This window comes from Lissotriton vulgaris, chromosome 10 (genome assembly GCF_964263255.1).
Source record: "Lissotriton vulgaris chromosome 10, aLisVul1.2, whole genome shotgun sequence".
Classification (NCBI taxonomy): domain Eukaryota; kingdom Metazoa; phylum Chordata; class Amphibia; order Caudata; family Salamandridae; genus Lissotriton; species Lissotriton vulgaris.
In genome coordinates, this window is record NC_141698.1 from 1,012,078,236 (window position 1) to 1,012,090,314 (window position 12,079).

Here is a 12,079-nt window from a genome sequence, read left to right on the forward strand (position 1 = left end):
GTATATTTTTCCTCTTAGGAGCGGTTTTCAAAGACCTTCGCCTACAGGTGGTCTTGAGGAGGGGGGCCAATGGGGTTGGACTTGAAGAAACAATAACTGGCTCAACTGTGGGGGAGGTGTTGGAACCCACAATTGTGATTGCTAAGGGTACACTCTGGGTCAAATCAGTGTCTTATGCTGGATGAGTGTTGGCAGGACCCAGCCCCAGCTCCTTCTCAGCGTTTGCTATTTCCTTGGTCAGAACACCCACGACAGAGGTCAAATAAGAAATTATGGATTCCGATTTCCTAGGAATCTTAGCATTTTTACCTTCATGTTCGCCCCGGCACAGCTGCTTTTGCTTCCCCATTGAGGACGTCAATGGGGTCACCCAGCCCAGCCTCTGTCGTCCTCAGACGGCCCGTTCTTTGCCTGGGCTTCGCTCGTCCCGCGCAGCGGTAGACTGAATCAGTTATAAGGGGCGTATGACAGCCAGGGGGTGGGGCAGACAGGTTGCCCGGACCAGATGACAGCGGTCAGGCAGGGACTCCTGGGAGAGCGAGTCCCTGCAGAGCGGCGCTCCAACCCTGCCTCCACGCTAGTTCCTCCTTTCACTCCCGCAGCGGCTGCAGCTCTTGTAAGAAGCGGCTCCTCCAGTTGACAACTCGAAGTGGCACCCGCGAAGCAGGTGCGGCAAAGGGTGACTCAAGATGCAAGGCAAGGGTCCCTATGAGGTTTCTTCACCAGCAGGGTGTCTCCACTCGTTATCAGCGGTAATGTTACTTTAAAGAAATGAGTACCTGAACGATGTGCTAGCAAAACAAATCAGTCTAATTTCTGGTTAAGCCATACAATCTTTGCTCCTCACTACCAACTAATATTTTAAAGGGCGTAAGGTAAAATGCCTTTAGAAGCGGACTGCTATTGTGCCTTGCTTTAATGACTAAACTAGCATCAGCTATTTGATTTATTACGACGAGAGTACAGTGAAGGGAGAACAAATGTAGTAGGAGTGTGAGCAGAGACATGAAAGAATATGAGGGAGAGGGGCAGGAGTGATGGGGGAGCCAGGAGCGATGGGGATTAGTGCAACATTTGTTAGAGGTGAAGGTATGAAGACCCTACAACTCCCATCTGAAAGGCAAACTGCAGAAGTGTGTGGAATAAGGACTAAACTCTACTCTTAACTTTAGGACAAAGGACTGACCAAGATTCATATTGCGCTAAAACCTTGGGGAGAGAACAAACATTCCTAATTCAAAGACTGGCAGGACCAAGGGAGGAACATTGTTTTTCTTAGCCTATCGTCTGACCTGCAGGTAGAATTGGAAGAAGGCCAAGGGAGGGGAACGGTAGTTGCTACAAAAGGCCAGAAGTAAGAACACTGCCAATGTGTGGGACAATAAATGAAAACTCGGAGGGGAGGAAAGAGGAAGCAGAAAGATGGAAGACTATCAGTACAACCATAAAAACACGTCATTTTTGGTTTTACAGAAGCAAAACTAGTCTTCACTTTTGCTAGGATAGAACCATTTCATGTCAGAGAATCTCCATTTCAACGCACATGCTCTCAGAAGTATTTATTTCCCAGTTACATAAAACAAGCACTTTGCAAAGGTGGTCGTATGCAACCTCCTCATGGTAGTTTGAGACATTTTACTTCGCACATACACTTAAAACTTAGAATAAGCAGCGCAAACAGGATTCAGAGTCAGACAAACTACCAATGACTGGCTACAATATGTTAAGCAGGAGCATTTGTCACACGCTATCAATTTGAAGAGTGCATTCAATATACTCCGTGGATTTCAAATGGTATGAACCGGTTTTTCTTGACTCTGCTGTTGAATTGAAATAGGAAAAGCGACAGACAAAACGACACCAGCACACTCCTTATCCACATAACAGGAGTCAGACTTACCAACAGGGGCAGGTGCTTGAGCAGGGGCAGTCTTATTCCACGGACCAGTTACTTTCTCTGCGCCGCCACCTTGATCTTCCCAATCCCCACCTTGTTCTTCTCGCTTATCATTTTCATCATCCTCCCTTTCATTGCTTTTATTTGAAAAAAAAGAGGAAATTAGAAGATTAAACCTACGGGGCTTTGCAAGTCGGAGATAAAGTCTAAGTATCAAACAGACAAAGTGGTATGATTTACATCAAAATTCACTAGCTAAAACTGCTATTGACGATAACTAGATGGCCTTGGCCTTCGTGGGCTAGGCCAGAATGTCTGATCAACTGGAAAAAAAAAAAAAGTAAAACTGTACAAAAGGTCTGGGCGGGCTTGCTGTGAAGTTAAACTGACACAATGGACCATAATGAACAAACAAGTTTTGCCTCTAGCCAAATCGTTCACAGGGAGGTAGTAGTGCCCACTGGAATTTTGGGATTGTGCGGCCGCGGCTATTTTCATATAAGTGTAGATTTACCGCATACAACAAATAATCCATTATGTGCAGCGTAATCTGCAGTTTTACCCAAAAACATTTTGTTTCTAGATCATATTGGAGTCAGAAATGACGATGAGGATGACGCAACCGCTGGGTGACTGCACTGGAGCAGGCGCCAAGGAAGGTTCAGGTCAATCGACAAAGGCTATAGGTGGGAGAACCGGGCTATTAGAGGCATATATATCGTGCAGTTTGTTTCCGTTTCAAAACAATTGTGGCTTGCGATTTGCGAGCCGACATGGAATCTAGCGTCATGGGCTGTTCATACCCTTTTAGAAAGCCCAAGTTATTTACAGTGTTTGTACTAGGCCATACAAAAGTTTAAACTATGAACAAACATTTGTAACTTAATGTGACTTGCACGTTCACCCTTTAGGGAATCCTTGAGCTTTAGAACAAATGTTACCGACTCAATGCAATGGTACTCATTTTATCGACACCTGAAAGCTGAACGGATGAGTGGACTCACCTGCATTTTAACTTAGGACCACGAGGTCAAACAGATCCCTGGAGTGGTTGCATTAGTGCACAAAGCCACCAGGCAAGTCTTAAGGTTTTTACTCCTGTATACTTTTGAAACGTTAACATTTACAGCTCAGTACAGCGGCTGATGAAAGAAGTAAAGTTCAAACATGAAGAGAAGTTTGTTTTAATTAACATTTTAAGTTTTAGGGTGGATGTACTTTTCGGGAGTATCTTGTAATTTAAACTTTAATATATATTTGGTGACATCTAATCACTGAAGCGCATCGAGCACCACTACAGAATGGTCACCACAGAAGTGGCCACTAAATCACCACAAGGATAGATTTGATAAATTAGAAGGATATCACGCCTACCGAAACAAGAAACAGTGTCAACTATTAATAAAAAATAAAGTGCGCTAAATTGAGGTAAGAGTTTAAAGATACCAACCTTATCTGTAAAGATTGGATTCGAAGACCACTGTAGTCAACCTCCTTTTGTTCAAACTCCTTCCACTCATCTTCCTGCAGAAAGACAACAGTTAAAGTAAACATTCGAAACAGGATGGCCTTCCAAAATGTGTTCCTTTCTTGTCGATTGTGATGGGACATGCTTAGTAGTAATGCAGCTGCTTTAGAACAGACATGATGTGGTTAGGACACATGCACGTGCCAGACCCTATGATCGGACAATCCATTGTCAAACAATTTCAGAAGTGCAGTAATTATTCAAGCCTACTCTTACTTATAAACCCACTGACCTTCACATGCTCCATATAAGTAGGAAATCAAAATGGCAGAAAACTAACACGAATATTTTAGATGCTTAGCCATAAATGTGTCCAGGTTATCTTGAAACAAGCACTGGCACGGCAAATATGTTTCGCCAATACAAGATTAACTGGCCTTATTAATGTTATTTTAGCCATGTTACCTTGCAGCGAGGCTGCTGTGACATGACTGAAAGAGAGAAAAAAGCGTTAAGATGGTCTTCTTTGACTGCTTCAAAGCGCTTTTACTTTAAGCCATGTTGCACAGCAGCATGGCAGCTGTGCAATATGCCATAAAGTAAATTACAAGCCTTTGGAATGAGACCACACCCCTCAACACAGAGCCGAGGTACACATTTTATAAACTAAAATTAGAACAGCAGATAAGGATCACCTTAAACGTTTTCCACTCCACGAATCAACCAGGTATTGCAGTACCTCCAAGAATGGTGGCCTTCCCCAGCCAGGGAAAAAAATGTTCAAAGAGACAAGAAAGCGAAAGTAGTACTTTTTTTAGCATACTATGGAAAGTGGTGCTAATGTGTGCGGTTGTGAATGAAATCCATCTGGCCACTTTGCGACCAAAGTCTTGCTTTATTTCGTTATTTGGTAGGCGACTTGCTAGTTGGACACAGCAGACTGCCTACAACCAGAGGGGCCAGCAGCTAAATACAATGCATTAAGTAAATGTAAATGTCAAGGTATTTGTAGAGCGCACTGCCACCAAGCGGTTTCCTGGTGCTATTACTCATACCGCTGTGGAACCCTTCCTGGCTTTCCCTGTGAAGTGTCCACTCCTGGGCACCCCCAGGGTGAAGCCAGGCATCCTAGCGGTGTTGAGGCCGGTGTGGAGGTTAAGCAAGCTATTGCCCAGAGTTGCAGCGTGGGGCCCATGATTAGAATAGGCACAGAGGTGAGAATTGTCAGGTCCGAAGAAATTGAGCCCAAGACCCGCCGAGGCTGGAATTGAAGCCTGGTCCCGAGCCAGAACTCTGCATCAGGGTCTGCCGCTCAAACCATTGAGCCACACTCCTCCACACGAGGATGTACATGGTTTACCGTTATACGGTAGACATCCCAGAGGCTGGCTACAAATAGAATCAAGGCTACTAAGTCAAAACGGCCTGTATATTCAAAGAGCCATGCTGGTCCTAAACGAGAGTCCAACTAAAGGGTTGGAGAAGGGGTGATTCGGAGAGGGGGGGGGGGGGAACCAACAATACAACGTATCCCTCCCACCCACCAGTGAAAGAAAAAGAACGTAAAGCAAAAGGGGAACCTGTATCTAGATATCAAGAGCTGCATAGTGACGCCAAGAACCAAACCCGACCGTTCCCACTCCCTCCCGCCTATCTGGGGCCCATCTCAGTCCATGGTAGAGGAGGTATCAAATTTAGTACTTTTAGTAGTTTGGGGCAAGTGAACTCAAGGAGATCTTTTGATAACAATGCTATAAAAGGAGCCAAAAGTCCTGCATATTTATCATCTTTCTGGTTTTGCATCAGCGAGAGTAGCTCCATTGCCAGGGTCATTCAGAGCCTATGGAGCCATGCCGAGTGATCCGGAACCGTAGCAGTACCCCAATGCACTAGTATCGCCTGTCGCGCTGTGAGGAGAGCCAATGCAATCTGACTGCCGCGCATTGACCGCAATGGGAGGGTGAGGAGGTTCGATGGCCCTAGTAGGGTGTAGGCCGGGAAGCGAGGTATCCGTCAGATGCTTCATCAATGTCATTTAGGACCCGCTCCCAGAATCGCTTAAACCTTGGGCAATGCCACAAAAGGCATGCTAGGGAGTCTGAAATACCGCAGCCTCGCCAGCATTCTTAATTGTGGTTTTTGTTCCATTGATGGATCTTGGCTGGCGTAAGATACCAGTACGATGCGACCTTAAACACGGATTCAGCCCCTGCCGCGCTACATGCTGTGTGATGTGCTTTGTAGTGGGTGTTGTCCCACTCCTCGTCTGTGAGGACCCAACTGAGCTCCGCCTCCCACCCTGTTGGCCCAGTCTCCCTTTCTGGCTGTGAGTGAGGAGTACATATAGTTCCGCTATGAGGTGCTTATCTGTTTTCTTTGCTATCCTTTGCTCGAAAGGGGTAAGAAATCAGGTCCTAGAGGTGGCCCAGTGTCGTAGTTGTAAATAATAAAATTCATCTGAGCGAGGAAGGTCAAGATCGAGGTGCACACGGCTAAACCGGATGATGCCATGGAGGTCAAAGAGGTGACCTAAGCTCTTGCAGCACGCTTCCCTCCATTTCGGGCAAAACCCTGGTTATCCCCTAGTGGAGTCAGTCATCGGGGAAGGTAGTGAGGCCTTTTGCAAGTGCCACCTTTCCCCAAACTTTCATGGTGGCTGCTGTGATTCGGAGAAGAGTAAAGGCCCCAAGAGTGCAGGTGGCGGGGAAGCAGGATTTAGCGCCAGACTTCGCACCAGCTACCGCCTGGTCCATAAAGGTCCAGCGCTTCTCCGAAACTGGACAGTTTAATTCAAGCACATACCGCAGGTGTGCAGCCTGCAAACATCTGAATTAGTGGCAGCTTCACCCCTCCATCGTCCCTGGAGCGCGATAGTTGCACCACGGAAAGGCACGCCTCATTACCCCAAATGAATTTGTTTAGAGTAAGTTGCAAAGACCGCACAGCGTTAGGCGGCAGAGCTGACGGGAGGGTGTGGAATAGGTACAGGATGCATGGCAAAATAGTCATCTTGACCACCGCAATGCGCCCAAACCATGACAACTTGTGTTTGGCCCACCCATCCAGCTCCCTTTGAGTCTGCAATACCAGAACCATGTAGTTCACCTCCAACGTGATTGGGAGCGAGGGAGTCAGAAGGATGCCCAGGTACGGGACGAGACGAGACTGTTGGGAGGGCCTCTACCTATAGCTGTGGTAGGGGTAGATTAAGGACCCGAGACTTGCCAAGATTCACTCACCTCTCCCACTTGCATGTAGCGATGTCCAGACTGGTCCCGGTTATCCATAACTAGGTTGAGGTCCCCGCCCACTACCAATGCAGAATACCTGGGGAAGCCAGCCCCTCTGTTACAAGTCTGCAAAGGAAGGCCTCTTGATGTGCATTGGGTGCATATATTGAGTACAGTGACAACAGTGGATCCCCACTGAATCCTGAGGGTTAAGACCCTTCCCAGAATCGGCTCAGACAGCGCCGGGAGCTAATGCAGAGTATCTTACGCAAACAAATGAGTCCTGAAGCAGACCGACATCACCGTCAAACTGTTCAAGGAGGAAGAGAACCGCAGCGCGTTTCGTGGGGTGGTTCAGGCCTCAGACGTTGAAGCTTACAATTTTCAGGTCTCTAGGCATAGCCAGCCGAGGTGAGCATGTAAGATAGGCTCCCAGGTAGTTTGGTGTGCCGCACGAATGGTGGGCTGGAGCATGCGAAATCCAGCAAGACGGGGTAATAATCGCAGTGACCGATACGGGAAATCCCCAAAAGAAAACCCAGCAAGAATACAACAAAAATACATCCCAAAATAACAGTCCCAGAAGAAAACAGTAGCAATGAGTCTGCCTGTAGGGAGAACAAAAGGCGCTGCTCAAGAGCTCAGAACAGTAGAAAAACAAAGACACAAGTACGTCTGATTTGAAGGATCAAAGGGGAACAGGATCTTAGTGGAATGTCACAAAACAAAGTACCTGGCGAACTTCAGGCCGCAGAGGGGAGTCCAGTGAGTCAGGGAAGGTAGGAAGTGACCACACGGAATGCTCTTTTAGCTAGAGTAGACGCTGCTCGGTCCTGGAAGAGGGCCTGTGTGAGCCCTTTGACCTGGATCGGCTGAGCTGCCCTAGCTTTGCGTAAGATGGGTTCTTAAAACTGGAAGTTGTGTACACAAACAAGTACACAAGGCGGGGGGCCTTCCCAACTATGGGCAGACCGACCCGATGCACCCGGTCCATCTGGATTTCCTGCGGGCCATCTTCTCCCAGAACTTGCTGGAAGGGGGACAGGACATTCTCCGAGATTGCCTTCTGCATTCCAGGGCACTGCGCGGATGCAAATGTTATTCCTCCGTGATCGGTCCCACAGTTGGAAGACCTCCTGCTGTAGTTGGTGCAGATCTTCCTCTCGCTAATTCATGCTCTTCCAGGACGGCTACCCTTTCACCCACATCTCAGCGTAATTTTTTAAGATCTGCTGAGAGCTGACCCTTAAGGTCAAGGATGTCTTCCTAAATGGCGGAGAACAGTTCCATCATGTAGGCCTTCAGGGCAGCCCCATCGATTGAATCTGTGTGCCCCTGGTGTCTGGGCGCTCCCTGGGATGCATCTGGGCCTCCGGGTTGTTTTAGTAGTAGCTCTTTGGAGGGACTTCACCCTTCTCGCTCGGGCTGAGGCCATCCTTGCACGTTGAAGCGTAGAACGAGAGTAGGGAGTGTTCGCAAACCAGTAGTCTCGCAACGGTCTGTACCCTGGTGTGTCCCTGGTGGCCTAGCCAAAGTGTGGAACAGGGCGGCACTGTGTGCGCGGGATCCGCTGATCCACACTGCCTCCACAGAACGCTGTAGTGCATTCGCAGGTGCTGGCACAGAAGGTCCCAGCACTGTGTCAAAGGGCGCCCAAGCTTACGCCAGATCGGGTGGTGTTGTGGGCCGGCAGCAGCGTCTGTGGCAGCCCCTCCCTTGCCCAGTCGGGGTATAGAATGCCACCTTGCACAAACAGTGGGCCAGACCTTTAAGCCCTTGCATCCACTCAGCTGCGGAGCTTGTTAGGGAAGAGAGCGCTGGTCTACTAGATTTCCATCCCCTGGTCCCACCAGGCCCCGCCGTCGCTGCAATGAGCAGGTGTCGAGTAGGCCCAGCAAGAGTTGCATTCGGGGCAGGGATCTCACTCACCAGTGCGCAGCCAGCCGCTATGCCTCTCTCCAGGTAGCCCACAGTGGTGAAGAGGCCAAACCTTGCTCCTGACTGGATGGGCCACCGGGCGGTCGCTCACTCAGATGCAGTGTGTAGAGGGCCTTGGAGCATAGGCGGGTTGAAAGTTTCCCCCTTGTGAGGCAGGTCCTCTGTGTCAGCGATGTGTGGGGCAGTGTTACTACTCGCAGTCCGCCCCTTCAGTGTAGGCAGTCTGCTGTATGCCAGAGTTCGAGCGCGCAGCATGGGGCCACCGATTTGGCGTTCGCCAACTCACGGGCAGGCCGGAGGAGAGAATGAGACAAAATGGTGAGCGCCCGGCAGGCCGCGCTCCGGGCCGCACCTGTAGTCCTGCAGTGCGGGGGCGCCTGTCCTCTGGGACCTCTGTCTGGCGGTAAAGGCAGCAGTCGCGAAGGATCGGGTGCTCCGGGGCTCACTCATGCAGCGCTGCAGCAAAGCGCACTCAGGTCTCACCAGCGTTACCGCCGTGGCCTCGCTTGCGGGAGTTCCAGCGCAGTCCCAGCAGTAACACAATCAGGAGTGCACAGGCGGCCCGTGTATGTCCTCACAGCAACATCGGAGGGATCACAAGTCGGTAACAACCAGTGTTCCGCAATTCACAAGGCGGAGGATTGGATATAGATATAGATAGCGGAGTTTAGCGTCCTACCGAGCAGGCCACGCCCCTTTAGTTAAATTTCAAACCTCCCCCCCCCCCCCCCTTTTGTACCGAGGTTGCACTTCGAAATCTTAAGATGTCGGAAAAAGACATTTGCTGCAAAAGGTTTTTTTTTGTTTTGAAGTAAAAAAACAGCAGCGACGGAAGGGGGGGGGGGGGGGGGGGGGGGGGCAGGGTATTACCGTATGCGGAAATTAGGCAGTGATAAGCAGGAAACTTTTTTTTTTTTAAAACATACAAAGATGGTCGCTAAGCTGAACACGTATGGCAACGATCACACTAGCTGAGCTTGTAGTGCATGTAAGGGCAGCATAAGACCAGCATTAGCAATGCAATAGGTCCATCATTGGTGTAAGGGAGTGCTATTGCAGTTGCAAACAATGTTTTTTAGTTATGCTTTAGTTTGTAGTGGACTGATTTAACCTAAAGAGATAGGAAGGAAAGGGGACGGAGAGGAAACAGTAGAAAGTAGGTGGTACGAGTAGCGCTTCCACTACTGCCATTGCAGTTGCACCATATTAATTCTGGATCTGTCCCATCGGTAACACTGGGTAAATGAAGCAAGTAGTTTTCCCACAATCACACAATTTGGAAACACAGGTGTGCCAATGGTCCAATTTCCCTGGTTCCAGAGTTGCCAACCCTACCACTCAGCAGTCACCATGTAACACTTTAACGCACATTCTCGGTGGATTATATTATGTTCAGTGTTGTGTATGTTCCAAAATGCCCATGCCAAAGTCTTTCTTTCTCCGGATAAATTTGAACCAGACTCACACAAACTGCGTCACAATAAAGTACTATTGACGGGTCATAGCTCCATCACCCCAAACAAATCCACCTCGAAACAAAATCTACTTTAAAATGTACCTGGCGAGAAAGAAAGATGGGCCATTCGAGTGTGCCACCATACAGCCTCAATTAAAGAGGAGTTTTAGCGGCACAGACAACTAGCATTTGCAATGTGACGGTTCCACAATGGGAGGGGGTGGTGTGGGGACCGCACTGGGAAGATTAAGCCCTCTCCTTTAAGAAACCCCAACAGGCGAGTCAATCGCGATGAAAAGACTAAATGGAAAATTAAATAGCTTCCACTTCTCAAATACTTGTGTGATTCTGAAGTTTTCAATGAGTGTAATGTGACAAAATGCTCCAGTCAGTCGCTTGAGCGCGCACAGCCGCCATAGTTGGCAATTAGGAGGCGTGCTGCGCCGTTTAAAAAAAACAAACATTTGAATGAAGGATGAGAAAATAAAGCTGCATGGCTGCCATTGCTTAGGATTAAAGGCAGCATGCTGCGCTATTTTAAAAACTTATTGAAAAAACAGTTGGGCAAGCGGCCCAGAAGAAAGGGTAGGTGTGGCAGTCTGTGGGCGATTAGGTGTGCTACTGTATAAAAAAAGAAGACAAAATATGAGGCACAAGCCACAATTTTTTAAGATTAAGGGCTAAAAAAAAAAAAAAAAAAAAAAAAAAAAAAAAAAAAAAACATTGTTTGGCGGGCCATGCAGAAGAAAAGCGGCACAGACACCATTGTTAAACATGATGGGTCGTGTGCAGTATTACCGTTCAGTCAAATCTTAGGGTGGGTTGCAGAAGCTGGAGAGCGCCCTGCCTCCAACAGCAGCTAGGAGAAAGTCATTAATAAAATAGTGCTCAGAAACTGTATATGCAACATACTGAGTAACATGTAACAGGGGCTGTCCTAATGGGAGGTTGCTACAATTGCAAAGGTGGTATTAAGGAGAGAGTACTAAACCTTTTAACGAATCAAAAAGGCACCATTTGCAAAGGACAGTAACAAGAGGCAACTGAAAAGATTTGGAGCTTAATGTCCATGCCTGAATACTGCATGCCTCGAAGAGAGAGCGCAAGTGCTGCCTAGGCAAGAACTAAAAAATTATGATGAAGTTTTATATAGCGCTAGCCAGACCCAGAGGTATCGAAGCGCTTCACAACCGCAAAGGCCAAACAAACATTCACAGTAAGTACAGTGCAGATATCAACACAAGTGTCCAGAGTCTCGAGACAATATCAGGTATACACTTTGCGTATTGGAGGGAAAGTCAGTGTCAATAAGTACTCTTAGTACCTTATCAGGATTACCATACTCTGGGTATCCCACCCCCATCGGTGGGTATTGTCAATAGCTCTTCTGTGCCTCCTGTCCTTTTGCTAGGGACCGGTCAAGGAAAAGGTTGAGTTGCTCTTTGAATTTTGCGAAGGAGGAGATAGTTCTTATATGAGGGGGAATAGCGTTCCAGATTGTGGGCGAGTTTCCCGCGAATGATCGTGCTGCTTTTTTTGTTTGCGTGCTTTCATTGGGATGAGTAGTAGTGTGTTTGAGCTCCGGAGGGACCTGGTTTGTCCGGCTTTTTTTTAGTTTAGAGGCCAAGTATTCGGGTTTGCCTGTGTGAAGGGCTTTGTGGGTGAGGCAGGCTGTTCTGAAACTGGCACGCATTTCAACTGGGAGCCATTTTAGTTCTGAGCGCGGGTGAGATATGGTCAAATTTCTTCACTCCTGTGACCATTCTAGCTGCAGCGTTTAGTGTTGTTTTAAAGGGGGCCAGGTGCGCCTTTGCTGAGCCTGACAGTGTTGCGATCCCATAGTCTAATCTGGATAACACCAGTGATTGGGTAACTTGTTTAAGGTCCTTGGCTAGGATAAAAGGTTTTATTTTGTTCAACAGCTTTAAGTTCAGGAAGACGCTCTTTGCCAAGATCTTAATGTGTTTCAGTTTCGGGTCTAAAGTGATGCCTAATGATTTTACAGAATCCGCCAGTGTGATGTTTAAGTAGAGTATCGATTGCAGATAACCACTCTGTGATTTGAGGGTTTTTCTCTTTGTTTGAGGTGA

General features: G+C 47.9%; 1 protein-coding gene across 2 annotated transcripts in view; it reads right to left on the minus strand.

Annotated features, from left to right (window-relative positions):
• CDV3 (CDV3 homolog) overlaps positions 1 to 12,079 on the minus strand; it is a 55,738-nt gene that overhangs the window by 19,067 nt on the left and 24,592 nt on the right. For both annotated transcript variants that reach the window (XM_086942063.1, XM_086942062.1), the window contains exons 2-3: positions 3,348 to 3,421; positions 1,901 to 2,034 (exon numbers count right to left, since the gene is read on the minus strand). In XM_086942063.1, coding sequence (XP_086798189.1) covers positions 1,901 to 2,034; positions 3,348 to 3,421 — 208 coding nt within the window. The remainder of the gene's footprint in view (positions 1 to 1,900; positions 2,035 to 3,347; positions 3,422 to 12,079) is intronic.